The sequence below is a fragment of the Sturnira hondurensis genome, unplaced genomic scaffold, assembly GCF_014824575.4.
Source record: "Sturnira hondurensis isolate 20B ecotype Veracruz unplaced genomic scaffold, ASM1482457v3 Scaffold0016663, whole genome shotgun sequence".
Lineage (NCBI taxonomy): Eukaryota > Metazoa > Chordata > Mammalia > Chiroptera > Phyllostomidae > Sturnira > Sturnira hondurensis.
This window is the reverse complement of record NW_028089294.1, coordinates 10,910,727-10,930,546: the sequence shown is the minus strand read 5'-3', so window position 1 is coordinate 10,930,546 and position 19,820 is coordinate 10,910,727. Positions and strand designations below refer to the sequence as shown.

At 43.2% G+C, this 19,820-nt stretch overlaps 1 protein-coding gene across 11 annotated transcripts in view; it reads left to right on the top strand.

The window, feature by feature from the left end:
• The window catches only part of LTBP1 (latent transforming growth factor beta binding protein 1), a 357,682-nt gene that overhangs the window by 174,563 nt on the left and 163,299 nt on the right, over positions 1 to 19,820 (top strand). For all 11 annotated transcript variants that reach the window (XM_037066591.1, XM_037066593.1, XM_037066590.1 and 8 more), the window contains 2 exons: positions 8,128 to 8,352; positions 9,549 to 9,823. In XM_037066591.1, the coding sequence (XP_036922486.1) occupies positions 8,128 to 8,352; positions 9,549 to 9,823 (500 nt within the window). The remainder of the gene's footprint in view (positions 1 to 8,127; positions 8,353 to 9,548; positions 9,824 to 19,820) is intronic.

Genomic DNA, 19,820 nt, shown 5'->3' with positions numbered 1-19,820 from the left:
TTCCTGATAAAGGGAAGGAGATTTATCAACAAAGCTGAGATGACGAATGGCCGCCTCCCAGAGGAGAAGCAGCTCTGGTAGTGCCTGTGGGTGGTAGGGTTTGAGATCTCCCGGATTAGCAACACGCGCTATTGTGGCATTTGTTCCTGGGCACCAGCGTGAAACACCAGTGGTGTTATTGGAAATTTTGTTCGTGTTAAGGTGGATAGTTTGCACTTGTTGAAATCTGCAGCCCAATATACTTCGGAATTTGATAGGTGCAGGCAGGATGAAATGGTCTTCCTCGTTTCTAAAGCAGGTGAGACAGAGATGCTGTCTGGCAGGGGTGTCTCGGCTGCGTTTTTAACTCTTATTAAAGCATTTTCCCTTTCCCCAAGAATTCTTTGGATTCTGATTTTTCTCTTTTGCATGTATGATTGGAAATACTAATTGCTTCTCTCACACATGAAAAAAATCCTTTTATCAAAAGAATGATTATATAGTCAACGAGTTATAAATTAAGTCTTCCAGAATTGGACCGGAATCTGGCTAAAGAGTGACTGCAGACGTGAAGGGAGATCCCGGAACACAAAGCATGTTTACAACGCACGTGCCCTGTGTGTGCAGTGGAGGGTTCTACTGATCCCGACGGACGCCTTTCCTTTTCCCTGGACTCCAATGCCTACGATTCCTTTTACTTTTTAACCTATTATTTAAAATTTCAATTAGAGTTTATTTTCAGTATTACTTTGTATTGGCTTCCCGTAAACAGCATAGTGATTAATTATATACTTTATAAGGCGGCCCCCATGATATTGCCAGTACTCACCACACATGGTTATTGCAGTATTATTGACCGTATTCCCCACGTTCCCCATGACTATTCGGTGGCTACCAATCTGTACCTCTTAATCCCGTCACCTCTTTCACCAGTCTGCCCAACACCCTCCCCGCTGGCAGTCACCAGGCCGATCCCTGTGTCTGTGTGACTCCTGCCATTCTAGCTGTGTTGGTCCTAAGTTGTTAGTTGTTACACATACATATTTGTTATACTCTATCTACTTTTATAGACTTCCCTATATGCATGGGAATCTGGCCCTTGTCTGTCTGTCCGACAAAGCTGTTCTCACTTTCTCCCTGTCACCTACACTCTGGCCACATCGACTTTCTCTCACTTTCTGGGCCTTTCTAAGCCATGTCTCACCTCAAGAACTTAACTCCTGTTATTTCTTCTTCTGCAAGCACTTCTTTGGCAAACATTTCACGTTGGCCAACATTTCACATCGCTGGATGCTTCTCCTTTTAGGTGTAGCGTGAATGTCGCCTCCTTGGACAGGTTGTCCTGGACCGCTGCATCTCACTTGTTTTCTTGGTGGGGCCTGTGAGGCAGTGTAAGTTGGCAGACAGATGATCAAGAATTGGCTGAAGGCAGTTTTAGAACACAACAGACCATGTAAATGTCTATTTTCCATTAACACGCCTCAAAGCCTCGACTGTAATTAATGCCTATGAATCTCTGTACTTCCTTTCTTGATTCACGGGTAGGATGAGGTCTCCCTCACTCTCCTTTTCTACCTTCAGAAGAGCGTGACCTCCATCCTTGCTTTTAGTTCCAGGTTTTTATTTGTTAGTTTGGTTTTAGGGGATGCGTACAGAATCATGAAGCAAGCACACAGTTTTTCTTTTTTTAAGAGTGTGATAGGTTCTTGAAGTGAACTGTGGCTTGCAGTATTTGTTACCTGACATACATATTATCTGAAAGCTTTAAACTGCGGCAGTAGGAAGTCACTGCCTGGCGGAACCGAGTGGAAGGGCACCGTTTAAAAGAGGGCAGTGCAGTGTGGGTGTGCTTAGGGGAAGGAGTGAAGTGGTAACTTTTACTTTCTAAAGATATCACTGCTTTTTTTTTCACAGTCGTAAGGGATATCAATAAAAATGCTGATAGTTTATAAGGGAACGTTGTTTTCCCCATAATCAGAGACAAGTGGGTAAGTTGAAGTAGTGAAGCAAATCAAAGTCGTGTGTGTGTGTGTGTGTGTGTGTGTGTGTGTGTCTGTTCTGGGAGGTGACGGGTGCATGTTTTCCCCGAATGGAGGTTTGTTTTCCCAATTCTGCTGCAGCCAGAGTAACTCGAAATGGTCTGTCTGCTGGCACAGGGTGCAAGGGGCTGGTGGAGGGGCCACAGTGCTGCTGCGGGAAACTCAGGTATGTTCTTAGAGGACCTTCGGAGGCTCAACAGTTGAGATATTTTTGTAGTTGGCTAACAGGAAAGACGGACAGGGTATAGCTTTGTATAGTACAAGTCTTTAGAAAATTCAACTGGCCCATGTTCGTGTACAAGTCCTTATATCCGTTCAGTTACACCAAGTTTCAGTCTGTGATCTAGAATACAAATGGGATTCTGGCAGCCCAGTTTCTAAAGTGCTGCAAGATGTTCATAGGCCGAAGCGAGTGGTGGGACGCACCGAAACATGGGACATATTTAAAACCTCCCATGTGTTGTTCCAGCGTGGGTCCTTTTGCTCATTTTGACCTTTTATAGCAGTACCAGGAGTATGTTGCGCTGGTTGTCATGCAGATGCTTCCTGGAATAGCAGCCCGAAGGCCCATATACTTCTTGTTCTTTTCAGTAGGTCCCAGGTGACCACGTGATGCAATGCAGTGCGTTATGGTGATGGCCAGCTAGATGGCAAGCTGATAAAGTTACAGCATTTCTCAGCCAACGTTCTATGGGGCACTTCTAGTTACACGTGCTAAAATGTATGTGCCATAGCTAGACTTAAACCCAGCACACCACAAGCTTCGCAAGTCAGCCTTAAAGACAACTTACTCTTTTTTTCTCTTTACGTGTCGAGAAGGATTTATACAACTCTGGCAGGATGGACTATATATCTTTAGGCAGTGTTTTGGGAGTGGCGTGAACTTTTGAAACAGAGAGAAACCTTTCGTAGTTAAATCCTTAAGTTTGTGGGTTGATGTTCAGTTTGTTTTCTTTGACATCAAAGACTGTTTAGCTATAAAAAGATCATCTGCCACAAAGGATGCAACCATGTATTTACTGAGCGGAGGCAACAACCTTTGTATTGTCATTTAGATTTGAGGAAATGCTGCAACAGGAGAACAGATATTTTCTTCTCATTCATAAATAGTTATAAAGATTGGCCTTTTATTGGGCAGAAAAAGTCAAGCAGAGACCATTTCTTTTATGACCAGAGAGACACAGGGTGATTGGGTTCCGTTCTACGATTATGGCTATGCCCACTTAAAGTAGTGGAGCCCTTGCCCAGGCTGGTATGGCTCAGTGGATTGAGTACTGGCCTGTGAACCAAAACATCATAGTTTGATTCCTGGTCAGGGCACGTGCCTGGGTTGTGGGCCAGGTCCCCAGTTGGGGGCGTGCGAGAGACAACCAATCCATGTATCTCTTGCTCATTGATATTTCTCTCCTTTTTGTTCTCTTTCTTCCTGTTTCTCTAAATTAAATAAATAAAAAATTTAAAACCCCCCCACAAACTAATGCAGCCCTTGAAACATTTGCGTGGAAGTTTAAAGTTAGATTTAAACAAAACTAATTAAATTCATATTAGATTTCAGAATCTGCTATTTATACCAGAAATATCTAGTAAAAGTCAACTGGTAAATGTTTATATGTAAAAATGATGGTTACGCATGTGAATTTATTTTAGTATAGGTTGTAGTCATCTTTGCATGGTAGTGCAGGACCATAAAAATAGTCATGCAAGCTCATGTAAAATGACCGTGTGCAAAATGATGTTAATAATCAATGGATTATTAAGTCCCATGACTTTGAAAAAACTTTTTGTCAAAACATTGAAATTCTTTTACTGTAGGGTCTGAAGGTATAGGGAAATAAAAGAAATAATAAAGCTAATATTTATTTAGTGCCTTGTAGTTTAAAATGTTAGACACATTGAGAATTAAAGCATTGTATTTCTTCAAGGAGAACTTACCAAGAGTATTTCAACCATGTTCGCTTTCTTCTCATTGTATAACTTATGATGTGGAGGGTTTTTTCCTTGCCCCAGTCAGTTGTCATGCTCCTTCCCAAGTTTGGGTCAGCTGCCCGCACGTTACCTTGGGGCTTTCAGAGTTATGAGATATCTGGGAGTTCCTTTAATGTTACTTCCTCCAGCACATCACCATCCTTTTCACCACATCCACTTTCCAATTTCATTTCCAGTGTTGCCACTTATTAGTTTTTTGTTGTGCTTTTTTTTGGTTGACCCTTTGAATTATCCACTTCTGTAAAATGTTATGCGATTTGATCACTGGGAGGTGAGGAGGCAACACCACTACACGTTTTCCTGTCTGTGCGTGAACTGAGAACAGACGTGCAGGGATCACTCACCAGCAGCTTTGAAGGAAATGCCGTGATTGGTTACTGATCACGATAAACATCTGTTACTCACGCCGTGTTTATGGACCAAAGAGCTAGCAGGAAAGTTTGTACTTCATACAATTACTCACAGTTAATACACCGTGGCAACTGAAGTTTGAACCATGTTGTTGGGGGACTGGTTGTTATTTAACTAAACTGCGGAAACTGAAATTCATGCATATTGGAACCATGCAAAGTGAGTGGTGCCTATATTCCAGTTATAAATTATTTGTAGTACACTTAAATCTTGGCCTGGCTCTCCTCACCCATGACACATCGAATCCGTCCAGGGTAGCCAAGCTGTGATTTAGAAATTCAGCTCAGAGTTGAAGTGGGAGCTAGGAAGTCTTGGACTCCACCTTGGAGTCCGCTTTGACTTGTCTCTTCGCCTGCACTTCCGAGGACATCAGGCACTGGACAAGGCTTATTTCAGAGCCCATTCAGCATGGTTCAGCATGGTCTGGGCATGGTCTGCATGGTCTGGGCTTGAATGGCCGCACAGACATTGGACATAGTTTCTGTGCGGTCACCTTGGTCATTTTTTTCTGGCTCTTCCCCCCCCGACTGTCTCCCCTCTTCCTTGGCCTGCTCTTTGCTTCCTGCGCCCCACTTTCAGGTTGTACTGACTCTCCCTCCATCATTCTCATACTTCACATTTCCTTCCATTCTTGTTGCCATCGTCCTAATCCGTGTGTTTTTCAACTGGGATTTTAATGATTTTGGTGCTCTCCTAACTGGCTTCTCGACCTAGTGCCTCCCCGTTCCAACCAGTCTCACCTTCCATCACAAGTCATGTTCCTGGGATACTCTGGCATCCTCGTTTAATCCTCTCCTTGGAGCCTCCAAAATAACTTCCTACTTACAAAATAAAACCCTGACTTTTGCATTGGGCCTTTGTCCATGGCCTGACTCAAGCCGACATCTTCTAGTTTATCGCTTGACCCCCTTCTTCCCTTCTAGAACCGGGGATTTCAGCCAGACGGACTTTCTTGTTGTCTCCCAAATATGCCTGCCTCCCTTTTTTGTCCTCCTAGGATGCAATTCTCTGTTTTTTTGAATCTTGCCCAGTTTCAAAGACTTGTCCCAAAGGATCCCACCTACGAAGTCTGTCTTGACTTACCAGAAATGACTCTCCTGTCCCCTGAAGTTCCACAGGGTTTATATTTTATATTTTTCTTTTCTTTTTTAGAGAATGTACTTTTTTTTTTTTAAGATTTTATTTATTTATCTTTAGAGGGGAAGGGAAGGAGAGAGGGAGAGAAATATCAATGTATGGTTGCCTCTGGTGAGTCCCCTACTGGGAACTGGCCTGCAACCCAGGCATGTGCCCTGCTGGGAATTGAACCGCGATGGTGTGGTTCACAGGCCCGTGCTCAATCCACTGAGCTACACCAGCCAGGGCTATTTTATATTTTTCAATTGTCACTTACTTGCTGATCTGTTTTCAGCTATCATGTGTTATTATCTAATCTCCTCAGTTAGCTCTCATTTCTTTTTTATTTTTTAAGTGCTTTGAGAGAGGGAGTGAAGGGGGTGGGTGGAGGGAGGCGGGGTGGGGAGAGACATCGATTTTGTTGTTCCACTTATTTATGCATTTGTGGGTTGATTCTTGTATGTGCCCCGATGGGCGATTGAACCTACAACCTGGGTGTATTGGGATGATGCTATAACCAACTGAGCTACCCAGCCAGGGCCAGCCCTTACATTCCTGAGGAAGGCCTGAATCCCAGCCCTTACAGCCCTTCTTAGGACCTGAAATAGTATTTGAAAGTGATAGGCATAATTTTTTCATCCAGTATTTTTTTGAGCTGCAGCATTTATTCTAGAAACTAAGTTACATGCTAGGGGTAAACAAAACAAGATAATGCCCCTGACCTCACAGAGCTCTAGTTGAATGAGGTATACAGAAAGGTCGTGAGACAATGTAATGCAGTAAGCTCAGTGGCATGATGAGCAGTTAATGAGAGTCCCTGGAAGCGTAGGTAGGCACCACACCTAGATGAGGGACAGTGGGCAGTGCTTCTCGAGGAAGCGAGGTTCAAGCAGAGTCTAAGAGATAGATAGGAGCTCTCTAGGTGAAGGGGCCTGAACGGAATGAGTGTTCCAGGTCAGGGACGCAGTGTGGATAAAGCTTGAGTGGGGGGAGGGGGCCTTAGGCCCTGAGGAAATGAGTGAAGCTCCATGTAGCTGGATTGCAGGGAATGACGTGAGATTCCTAAGTTTCCGAGGGCACCGAGACCCTGTGATGGGGAAGAAGTGCACACATCTGGTGAATGTGTAGAGGGGAGAACTCCAGAAATGGGTGTTTGGATGGGTGAAGTGATAGATAGCGCTGCACTCAGGTCTCTGTGAAGGACCCCCCGTGAATGGGAGCATTAGGGAGAAGAGGATGAGTTCACGTTTTGGACATTTCAAGTTTGAGTTGTCTGTGGAATATGTCTATGGAGATATATAGTAGTAGATGGCTTGGAGCACATCAGACATCCCTTACTAGGAGGTAGAAATTTGGGAGACGTCAGCATAGGACATGGCGACATCATAGAGGAAGAATGTATAGCGTGAGTGAAAAAGAGGATTCAAGACTCAGTCTTAAAGCGCACTGGTGTTAAAGGACAAGCAAAGAGTGGATTCTGCAAAGAATATTAAGATGGATTGGGCAAAGAGGAAGGGGCAGAATAGATGAGCGAGACGTAGTGGAAACCAAGGGAAGGCGGAAATCCATCCTTTTGATTTAGCAACTCAGGGACCCTTAGTAAGCTTAGGAAGAGCAGTTTCCGTGGTAGGGGGGTGGGGGAGGGTTAACACTGCAGGCCATGGTGGACTGTGATGCGTGGAGAAGTGGACAGGCAGTCTGATCACGGGGGAGAGAATTTAAACCCAGTAGAAAATGGAAGGAAATGGAGTCGAAGGTTTTTTATTTTTTAAGCTGGTGGAAAACTCTTGTTTAAAGGCCGATAGGAAGAATTCATTAGTGATAAAGAGGTTGGCCACAAGCTGAATTTCATCAGAATGTAAAACTCCTTTTAAAATTCTTTACTCAATGTGCCCTTTTATCTTTTGGTATTCTAAATAAAATTCCAGACTACTAATTACTCAGCGCCTTCTGGGTTCACTGCGGTCTTGTCATCCCAAAGAGATTGCAAATGCTGGTGAAGCAGGGTTCAAACTATCCCCACCCCAGGATGGAGCGGTGCTTAGTTCAGAGCGTTTCAGATTCTGTTCCCATTAGAGACTATTTTTAAGCATTCTCATTTGTTTCTTTGTTTATTCTTTGAGGAAATATTTAATGTCCACTGTGTACCAGGCATTATTTTAGGTTCTGAGGATTGAAAGGTCACTAAGCCCGACACATCCCTTTTTCTCAAGGGTTTATAATCTAAGGAGACAGCTAATAAATGAGGAATTAAATAGCAAAAAGTAATTAGAGAACACAAGAGATACTGGAAAGGACACTGTGATAGAGAGTGGCCCTGGGTGGCTTCTTTGTACATTCCTTTTCCCAGGAGTTCCTTCCATTGTTGGGGAGGACGCCATGAGCCAATGGAAAGTTGAAGACTCAAGATGGAAAGAAAAAGATAGTGAATAATGGAAGCTTTTCTTTCTTTTTTCTTTTTTTGGCCATAGTGTAGTTACTTCTTTGTTCACTGTTTCAAAAATCAGTGGAAATGATTTGGGAGTTTTATTGGCTGACCGTTACTTAGCATTTGAGAAACTAACCAATTCTCCACAATTTCTCTTCTCCCTTTCAGTAATTTGCCATCTTCCATGTATGAATGGTGGCCAGTGCAGTTCAAGGGACAAATGCCAGTGCCCACCGAATTTCACAGGGAAGCTCTGTCAGATCCCGGTCCATGGGGCCAGCATGCCCAAACTTTATCAGCATTCCCAGCAGTCGGGCAAGGCCTTGGGAACTCATGTCGTCCACTCTACACATACCTTGCCTCTGACCATGAATGGTCAGCAAGGAGTCAAAGGTAAGCTTATTATTTTGAGTTTTCCTATTTGCCAGACCTGCCAAACTCATAGAGAAGCCAAGTATCTGCAGATGACCAGGGCTGGTCGTAGGACAGAAAGGAACATGTGATGGGTGGCCTGAGAGATGACAGTAGTGACAGAATGTGGGCGCAGGTCCGTGGCTGCAGTGCTTACAAGGCCATGGAGATTTGGTATCTAAGAGATAAGAACAACAAAGGAGCCCGGCCTTCTCTGACACCTGAGCACTGAGAGCTGTTGAGTGTGCCTGTCCCTGTTTTGGCCCGGTCTGGGGACTAGGAAGACACACAGGGAGTGTTCTGGCCCTTCCGACGGTAGGGAACTGGTGACCACATGGTGCCTGCAGTGGACACCATGTCTGTTCAGTCGGTGAATAGTGCTAGATTTTAGCTCTTAACGGTCACTGAGCCTCACCGGGCTGTGATTTATCCATCTGCAGAGGAAGGTAAAGTAGGTCACTTGGAGCTCAGAAATTCTATGACTCATTCATTTTTTTAACCCTGGCACCTCTTACAGGCGCAATTTTTTTTTTAAGGGTCAGAGAGTGTTACTGGCTGTTATTCTTTAAAACCTGAATATTTGCATCAGAGGATGAAAGTTTGTTTGAAAATGGCAGAAAGTAAATCTTGTCACAGATGTAAAATATCACACTGTGGTATTTTGTGTTTGTGTCCCAGTAAGCACCAAAGTGTATCTGCAATGTGTCATTTAAGGGTCAGAGAATTGTGCTTTATGAAGTTGCATTTCCTTTTCGTGTAGAAAGACATATCCTACAACATTTACAATAGAGACTTCAGGAGAAATTAAAAAATAATGTAACTCTTGAGTCTTCATTACTATTATTTGATAAACTGTCCCTCCCTATGACCACAAGCTGCATGAATTTAATAGTTTCATTAAAAATATTTTTTACCTTCTGAATGTTACTGTGAGAGGTTTTAATTTCTCGTTATAATTAGTTTAGTTTTTAAAATATATAAATTCAGGTTTAATTTTTATTTTAAGTGTACCCTTTTATTCTCACTTATGTTGAGGGCTGTGGAGCAAGTATGTGTATATAGTACATATGTATAACATACATGCATGTCAGTGCATGTGTGTGTGTGAAATTTACTTCCATGCTGACGCCCATGTGAATTATACATGACTGACAAGTTTTCTTCCCCATCTGTTTCAGTGAAATTTCCTCCCAACATAGTCAATATCCATGTGAAGCACCCTCCTGAGGCTTCAGTCCAGATCCATCAGGTTTCAAGAATCGATGGCCCAACAGGCCAGAAGGTGAAAGAAGGCCAACCAGGCCAGTCCCAGATCTCTTACCAAGGGCACCCCGTCCAGAAGACCCAGACAGTCCATTCCACGTACTCCCACCAGCAAGTCATCCCTCATGCCTACCCCGTGGCCGCCAAGACCCAGCTCGGCCGGTGCTTCCAGGAAACGGTCGGGTCCCAGGTAAGCAGCATCACCCAGCCCGTGTGTACACTTTCTAGAAAAGGTCTCATTTTAACAGGGAAGCCGGGCTTGGTGAAATGATTTTCTGTGGAAAGAGTTAGCACACTGGCCCTTGGGCCTATTTTTTAAATAAAGTTTGATTGGAACACGGCCACGTCCATTCATTTACATACTGCCTGCCCTGCTTTCATGCTCTTGATGGTAGAGTTACTTAGTTTCAGTGAGATCATATGATCTGTAAACCCTAAAATATGGCCGGCAAAGCCCTTCACAGAAAAAACTCGCCAACTGCTGATCTATAAATAATTTTAAGTGGTGAATTTCCCAAAATGCTGCTGGAAGGCCATGATCATTGTTTATGTTTTTCAGTTAAGGTGAGCTGTGGATTCTGCAAAGTGTTCAAAATACTTAGGCCTTTTTGTAGTAGTTACAGGTGGATAGGTATAGTTGAGTTTCGAGCGCAATCAAAATTTGTCATCTTTTTTCTCTTATAAAAACTCGTAACTAGAATGGCAATAACTGAGTAGTTTGAAGTGCATAGTGAGTTGTTTTGAATATTCCTGGATTTACATAGAACTTTAGGCTTCTGTCTGTTTCACAGAGAAGGAAGTTTTTTCTAAAACTCATCCTTGAAAGTGCACAGTGAAGGCAACAAAAGCAGTGGCTGTTTTACCCAAACCGCTTGGTGTGACCTGCTCTGGGGTTGTGTGATAATGACATAGCTTTGTCCTGCGGTTCTCCTCCTGTCATTTGATTCTGGGTTCAGCCCCACGTAAGAAGAGTAGGTGAGGTGCATTTACTGTATCTCTGTTCTTCCCTGAATATTGAAAGAAATATTGTGTGTGTGAGACATTTGGGGGTAATAAGAATCCATTGTTACTGCTTTAGAAACCTGGAAAGTACTTTCATGTCCTGGGCAGGTTTGTGGTAGGCCTGTCACCTTTCTCCCAGGGGAGGAAGGCGGAACTCTTTGTAGACCTGAATGGAAAGAGCACCCATGTGCAGTCAGGAGATCTTGGCTAGAGCCGTGGGCTCAGGACTTGGTGGCAGGGAACCAGCTTTGTTGTCTGAATGGTGGAGACAAGAATATGGGACTTTGTGAAGATTAGACCAGGTAACGTGAGCATTGCTTTGCAAATGTTATAGAAGTATGCAAATATCTACTTAGAAGACCTATTTATCCATAGCGTCAAACTTACAAATAGTCAGGGTAGGTGATCACTTGTATAGTGTAATTTCAGTAAGACAGGAAAGGCTTGGTCTCCCCAAACCCAGCCTTCGTCTGCCTGTGGAGACTTGAAATGGCTCCCACGCTTGCCACAGCTTTTCATTTGTCAGTTGAAGACCCGGTTTAAGCAAACACTTTGGGGAGAAGGAAGAGCATCCATTTAAATTTAGCTTAGAACTAAAGTCTGGATTCTTGGGCTAACAGCAGCTTGTTATAGGAGCAGTGGGGCTGAGGATGGACTTTGTACACTTCACAGTTTTGCTCCAGACCAGCCTCGGAGAGAGAGGAATTTGGTGCCATTTGCATTGTTTAGTCGTTCCAGCTTAGGCTGGTCATGAGACAGGAAAAAGCAGATCCTTTTAAAACTGTGTGCCCAGTGCCTTTCTCCCCAGTTTCCAAGTTGGAACACAGATAAAAAAATGCAAGAAAATGAAGTATTTGCAAAGTTGTTATTCTTGTGTAATATTAGGCAGATGATTGCTAACTAAAAAAGATTTAAAAGTGATTTACTTTTAAGCCTAAAATGGACTACATAATCAAAATGAATTGGCTAATTGGTGGAGTTACTCGGATAATGCAGAGTTGGTGCAACACTTTTGCCTTATCTGTGTGCCTCTGACTTTTAGTCTGAATGGTCCAGACAGTGACCTCTATTCTTAATTCTTTTTGCATGTGTGGTCCTTAACATGAAGCTTCAGAACAAGTCCTGTTGTCAGACAATTTCCTCAGTTTGCACTCAGTATACATCCTTAATTTGTCTTCTTGTTGGTGAGACGTGTTGCTGGGTACCTCTAATTGCCCAATAGATTAGTGCCATTAGGATGACCCAGGCATTAAAAAAATATACTCATGGTAAATAGTAAATAGTATGTAAAATGCATGCTACAGAGATGTTTGCAAACATTTGTGCTTTCTTGCTGTGGTTGGCTCATATACACAGCTGCAGAGGGAGGTACAGGTAGATTTTAAATAAATGGTAAAAACAACTGCATACATGCTCAATAGTGCTCTGCTTGTGGCAATAGTCTTTATTAGCTGCAGATTTCGACTGTTGGGACTTTTAATGCCATAGAAGTATTGGTAAGCACCCATGTATATGTGTTGCAGTAAGAATACAAAACACATTCAGCAGAAATAGCTCTTGTTTCTGTGCACATTCTAATAGGCAGTAAGCTGGGGGTTGAGAACCCAGTATGAACTGTGGTTAACGTGTTTAAATTAAGGGAAGCTCTGTAGAGTAGAATTTCATGAACTGCTTGGATGATGGAGGAAAATGGGTGATTGGTTAGGAAAGCAAACTCATAGAGAAAGTGGGGGAATGGTGAAACAGAGGAAAGAGAACTTGGCAAGAAACGGGTGAGGAAGAAGTGTCAGTGAGACTGGAGACATGTAATAGCCCGGGATCCCTGGCAGGTGTTTATGCAGACGTGAGACCTCTGAAGTCTGAGACGCAGTGCCAGAGAAATGACTTGCTGTCAAAGAACAAACGGCGTGAAGCCTGCTTGATCAAGTGATCCAACTCAGAGTCATGGAAAGTGGGACAACCAGTGCTTTGTGCCTCCTGGTGTGATACAGTACAAAATTTGCCTATCACCCTAAAAGTATTTTGGCCCAAAACGTTTAACCTGAATCTGATCAAGCCTTTCTACCCAACCCCAAGCTTATGGGGAATCCCCAAGGGTAAAGACACAAACTAAAAATATAACCCCCACCCACTGCCATTAGACAGACTCATAATGTAGGATATTGTTGCCTGGTTCTTCAAAAAAAATCATATAATGGAAAAAAACTAGAATGACTTTTCTAGAAAGAAACTAAAGACTCATAACAACAAATGTAATATATAAACCTTAAATGAATTGTTATTTTTATTTAAGGAATAAAACCTCCTCTAGAAAATATTTGGGAACAATTGGGGAAATTTAAGTATGGACTAGATATTAGGTGATATTTTGGAATTAGTAATTCTTAGGGGCAATAATACTATTAGGGTTTGTGGGGCAGTGGCCTTGTTCTCAAGAGGTAAATGCTGAAAATTTTAGGAGTAAAATGCCACGATGTTTATAATTTATGTGCAAATGAATGCACACAAATATTGCAAAGCTAACAATTGTTGGCTATGGGAAGTGGTCATATGAGAGATCATGTAGTATTCTTTGGATAGCTCAGCATATTGGAAATTTTCTGATGAGTAATAAAGGGGGAAGTTAAAATTTTCTGGATGCACAAATACAGGCATACTTCCTTTTATTGTTTTTATTATATTGTGCTTCCTAGATACAGAATTTTTTTTCAGTGAAGGTTTCTGGCAGCGCTGCCTTGGGCAAGTCTGTTGGCACTGTTTTTGTAACAGGCTCAAATGGTGGTTAGCAGTTTTTAGTCATCCAGTATTTTTCATGAAGATATTTTTTAGACATATTGCTACTGCACACTTGATAGACGACAGGATATTGTAAATATAATTTTCTATGCACCAGAAAACCAAAACATTCATGTAACTCACTTCTACTGCAATATTTGCTTTATTGTGGAGGCCTGGAACTGAACGGCAATAACCCTGAGATGTGCCTGTGGAATACTATAACTTGCAGCTGAACTTAAGAGTTGGAACGTTTGTACAGTCCGCAAATTTTTACAAAAGAATTTAAAATGTTTCAACTTGTGATGAATAGGGTGAGTGGGTAGATGGGAGGAGGTCAGGGAAGAAAAGGTGGCCGTGGTCCACCAGTGAGATGGCCATGGTCCAATCAGGGAGAGACGTTGGAAACAAAGAGATGACAACAAGGGCTTTTGCGAAGAATCAAGCATCAGGATTTGATTACAGGCCGTTAGGAAGAAAAAGATGGTGATGAGTTGGGTTCTCCTGAATTTCCTTGCTTCAGAAATCAGATAAATGCGCACTGTGATTGATTCACTGGCCCTTGGGGTTTGATTGTGAGGTGAAGATGAGTAGCTACATCTTATTTTAAGCAGCCTCATTCTTGATTGACATCAAAATGGTTTATTCCTGGCTATCAGTCAGGGATTGCAGTGCTGTGTGAGTGAGTGATAGAGGGAGAGAGGATTCACGGAAAAAGCACAGTGGTCAGTGCATGGATCTAGTGATGACCGTTAGATACATGAGCACAGTGGACATTTCTTTGGCATGGACATAAAGAGAAGAGAGCAGGGATAATGGAATTGGAAATAACTAGAATATCTTTCGCCTTGACAGAGTGTCAGGGTATGGGGTTGGTGGGTATCCTTCCAATCGTAGAAAATGATGTTTCATCTTTCAGAGTCCCAAAAATAATGTCTCATGCTTAATATCATACAAAGTATTGATTTTTATGTGAACTGGATTGGGTAAAGACATCATTAAATTTAAAACATTAAAAGAATAGACATGAATAAATATATGGGGTAGCTTAGAGGAACGGGATTCTTGAATGAAAACCAAGTTCAAGTACTTGACAGGCGACAGCTCTGGCAGAGTTAGGCATTTGTGCTGCCTGGGGTAGACAGGCCCACCACGTGTATTTGAAAACATATCGGGGAGTTTGCTCACTGCATAGGTCAAGTTAGAGCTGCATCTCTAGTGGTTACAATTCGCAGCCACTTTCAGGGTAATCTCATGTTTTCAGGTAATTAACATCTGAATGATCCCATGCTAGTTTTCATCAATAAGAAGAGGCCAAATTTCAGAAAATATCCCTCCAGTCTATTTTCGAACCATAGGGACGTTGAATATACGTATGCCTGTCCCACGGTGCAGGGTCCCCTTTGCTTTAAACTGTGATCCAAATTTGAAACTTATTTGGCATCTGAGTTTGGGGTTGTTTCAAACATGTTTTATTTGTTACCCAATTGCTGGAAATAAATATTTCTATTACTGAATGATGCCAGGTGGTATGAAAAGGCCTTGTCTGTGAAGAGGTCAGGATCACGGTGTAGGGTTCAAGGACTATGTTCCAAGCTGGGTCAGCTGTTGCCTAGTTGGCCGTCAGATGCTCTTTTGCTCAGGGCGGGGCGTGCTCCTTTGTTACTCATAGGCATTGCAGGGTGAGACAAAAAAAAATTCTTCAAGACCAATTGCAAGTGCCAAAAGACCAGAAAATGTCACATCTGAAAACCTGAATTAGCTAAGAAGAGCGAAAATACTGGAAAACCTGAAAAAAGGTAAACAGATATTTTTCGTACAGCACTCTTACACGATAAAGACAAATAATGCACAACCCCACCTTCATAGTTTGTAGCTGTAAAATCCCCCAGAAGAGTAAAAAAAGAAATAAACATATAAGAGACAAACTCTCTAAGATCAAATTCCTTAATATGCATTCTATAGAAAAAATAATCTTTATGTGGATTAGGAAGATAGGATCAGTGTGAAATTGATGTGAAATTGTGAAAGCACTGGAGAAGCCTTTCTTTCCTTCAAGTATTGGTCATATAAATAATAAGACCAGAGGCCAAACTGAGCTACAGTGACGTGAGAACTGGTTGGGATCCCCTCAGAACTTTCAGAAGTTGTTCCAACCATTCTCTTTGGATAGGAAGAATGGAAACAGAATGGGCCATTGGAGAAAAAGATTATTTAACTGGAGATAGGTCTCTTGGCAGATAAATTCAGTAACATCAGCAAGCTCTAAACCTTAGTACTGGAATACACACATGCGCACACAATTCTGAAGGGCCAGTGCACTGAGCTTTTGTTTAAAACATTTTTTAAAAAAATGCACATCATGGAGAAATTATCAGGAACGTGTGAGCTCATTGAAGTGGAAAGTATCCTAATTACATGGCTGAAAGTACTTTTTTGAAAAAAGTCTCCATACTTCTGTCACTGGACTTTGAAGAAAACTATTTCTTGGTTTGCACCACACAGAGGCCAATGAGAAAGGAGGGAAACGGACGGCATGGCTGCCCGTTCCCCATGGAATGCAGGACAGATAGAGGCGGATGAATAGAGGCAGATGGGGGTGCAGAGGGGGGCTGTAGATGTTCACCGTCTCCGCCCAGTGATGGAAGGTGAAGTGAGTACTCAGCTCAGGGAGCTGGGGTGGTAAGTGCTGCTTGGAAACCTGTTATTTAATTTACAGACTCCCCTCTGCTCCGACTAGAAGAGTGTTACTGAGGTGAGGCCTAAAGCTATAGTGAAATAACAGTTTTATTCTGACAGGGATAATGCCGGAATTATTGCAACACTTTCACACGGTTATTTCCCTATACGGAGACCAAAATGACATAAAAAGATGAGAAGTCTAAGGAACGCATCACTATAAAACATACTGGAGACTCTCAGTCTCTCACGCACGCAACATCCTTTATGTGGGGAGGAGAGCTGAGTCAGCCCGGCTGGGTCAGCAGGTGTGCGTGCTACCTGTTTCTCCAGCTCACGTGCTCTTAGGGCAGGACCTTCCCAGGTGAACTTCATCTTGCCGAGGTGCTGTTGGGCAGTGATTAAGGAGGGCAGGGCTGGAGCTACCAGACGTCTGCCTTCCCCAGGAGCAGGGAGCCCTGTCAGGGCGTGCTGATGGAATTTACTGAAGCTTGGCCTCCTTCAGGTGGAATAAGTCATTAACACCAGGCCCTTGCTGTGCCATCTGGGTTTTTCTTCAGTGTCCCACTCAAATACTCCTTTGGCATCATCTGAGACATATTTAATTGAGTGTGAGTGAGTCTGGTTGTCTCCAGTGGCTCTACCGTGGCCATCCTTGCCAAACCTTACCTGTGTCAACAGCCGAGGTATTGCCGAAGGTGTGGCACACGTCTCAGTGATAGGTGCGTGGAGCTTGGCAGTGCTGGCTGGCCCTGCCCCTGAACCCCTGCCAGACCAGCTGCGTGGTGCAGGGGCCTTCGCCCCTGGAGTCGAAGACGAGGATTGGATCCAGAGGCGGGAATGCTGCATGGGAAAGGGAACACGTCTACAGGTTGCTGGGCTCCTGCCAAGTGACGGGGAGGCCTGCTAGCTTTATTTGGATTGAGAATGTGGGACTGAGCTGTTAGGGTAATCAAAATACAGATTCTTAGAACTGAAGTAGAGCGCTGCGGAGAATGGGTGATGACCCAGACATTACCCTTCCTACTGCCTAATATCCAGTCTTCACTGAGACCAGCGTCAGCTTCCAGTGTTCACTTACCCTGACTTGTTTCATAGACGTTCCAGTCCGCGCTGCTTTGGTCTTTGCCACGCCCATCCTCGCAGCCTTTTTGTTGTTGTTGTTGTCGTTTTATTGGCAATGAAAATGCTGTTGTTGTGATGTGAGATATCAAATGTCTGTATTTTATACCTCTAGGACTGACTAAAATGATGCACCTATTAATAATTAGATTCTTGCTTTTGCAGAAGAATGGGCACTGGAAATGATGATAGGGAAGTCCAGAGTGGAAGTATGTTACATCATTTCTGATACTGACAAAGTGGCCAGATCCTGTGGTCATTATGTTTGGGAGAAGATGATAGTTCTGAGTGTGTTGGAAGTAGTTTTAAGAGACCATGGCTTGAATTGATGGTCGATTGAGGCTCTGCGAATTACAAAGATCTTTAAAGAGCCACAGCTGGTACTTCTAGGGTCTGATGTTTCTTGGTCTATATGATGCCTTGGAACACTGAGATTTATTCAGATAAAGTGGGATCATCTTGTTTACTAAAAAAAAAAAAATAACACCATCCCCCCCCGCGCCCNTCCCCCCCCCCCCCCACACACACACACGCAAAACACAAAAACCAAACCCACCATTCAGTCCTCTGGAATCTGCTGCATAAAACTGTAGTGAAAATGGCAGCACCTCCCTGTGTTGAGAGACAACACAGCGATCGCTCTGCTCCACCCTGCAGCTGCCCTGACCATGATCATGGTCCTTTCTCTTTCCTTCCAGTTTTCTTTCTCTTCTTGTCTCTTTCTGTATGTACATGGATTTATATATAACATTGGAGATTCAGTTGCAACAAGATCTCTTTATGAGACTGTGCATTTGCACTAGGAATACTGCGGTTGTATAAACAACTTTGAAATTCCTACTTTTGAAGAACTGTTTCAGAACTCTTTCTTCGCTCTCCTCGTTGGCAGCTCCCTCATTTATTACACTACATCCTCAATGAATCTGCAGAAGTCACTGCTTCCAGAAGCTCCCCGAAGTCACGGCAGCCTTTGGGAGCTTTGATATGCTACCATTATGGATGTTTAGAATAATATGTCTGTAGACCCGAAGAGAATTCTGAAATCCAGACAGAAGAGTTTTAAATATTTTGGACAGAGGTAGCAGTACCTACAAGGTGGTCACCTTGTAGAGGACTGGTTTTGACTGTGCAAACTTTAACAGAGTTGTTAAGAACTAAAGGTAATGGGAAAAAATACAATGAAGATTAAAAAGAAAATGGTCCTAACCTTCTGTGGTTTAGGGGCAGGCATCTTAGGAGGGCAGTGTATTTTTATAAAGTTGATAGCTGATAGAGAACATTCACATTTATGACCTTACTTGACCTTCAGAACAACTTCAAAACAAGGGGAAGTAGGTATTCTTGTCTCCCATTTACTTAAGTGGAACTTGAGGCTCGCAGAGGTAGGGACAGGCTTGTGTTGTTATTTCCAAGTCGATAGCTCTTTTTTCCATTTTGGCAAACTCGCCATTCATTCTCTGGCCCTCAGTTTCTTTATTTTACAAATAACTGGTTTGGCCGAGAGGGCTCTTTTAGCCCCACAGTCCTCTGTGACGATTTCGACATCTTTCTTTTCCACAACCTTAGATGCCACTGATACTCACAGATGCACAGGATTGTGGACAGAGCAAAGTGTGTAAACGTCAAGTACAGTCAACATTTAGACTGTTCTCTCAAATCCACCCTGACTTGAGAGACTCCTCCCAGGTGTCAGTACCTCCCCCAAACTCTCTGGTCCCCCTCTGACCCACATTGCTCTCTCCTCCCTGACTTCCTCTTTTTTTTAAAAAAAGATTTTATTGTGGGAGGGAGTGTGCAGGGCAGAGAGGAATAAAGGGCAGAAATTGGGATAACTGTAATAGTATAATCAATAAAATATATTTAAAAAACCAAAAAAGATTCTATTTATTTTTGGAGGGGGGATAGAGGGTGGGAGAAGGAGAGAAACATCAGTGTGTGGTTTCCTCTTGCTCGCCCCCTACTGGAGACCTGGCCCACAACCCTGGCATGTGCCCTGACTGGGAATCGAACCAGCCACCTTTTGGTTCACAGGTCAGCACTCAATCCACTGAGCCATACCAGCCAGGGCTCCTTCCTGACTTCTTATTGCATTTTTAATCCATCAGGCCATTTTGAATTAAGTGTCTTAAAGTTGTTGTTTTTTTTGCCTTTTTTCTCTTCCCCATAAGCTTGTCCCTTTCATGAGGGCAGGGCTCTCATGAACTGAGCTCAGTGCCGGGCACAGATGAGAAGTTCTAAGTGTCTGAGTGTTGCTCAGGTTAGGCTCAGTTGTGCTGTAGTAACAGGCACAACAAACACATCCATTCTGTACACACTGGATGTCTCACAGGTGAGCCGGGGGCTGGGTGCTGCACATCCCTCAGGGACTCGGGCTGCTGGCGGTTTCACATGTGACTGCTGGGCTAGCTAGAACACGCAGACTCCTCAGTTCCTGCAACAAAAGGAGAGAGGTACTGCAAGGACACAGGATGGGTCCCCGGCCCTGTCTCACTGCTAGTTTTATGACAGTGTTGTGGCTGAACTGCGGTCCCCCTCCAAATTCCTATATTGAAGCATCCACCCCATTGTGACTGTGTTTCGAGATAGACTCTATGGGGAGATAACTAACA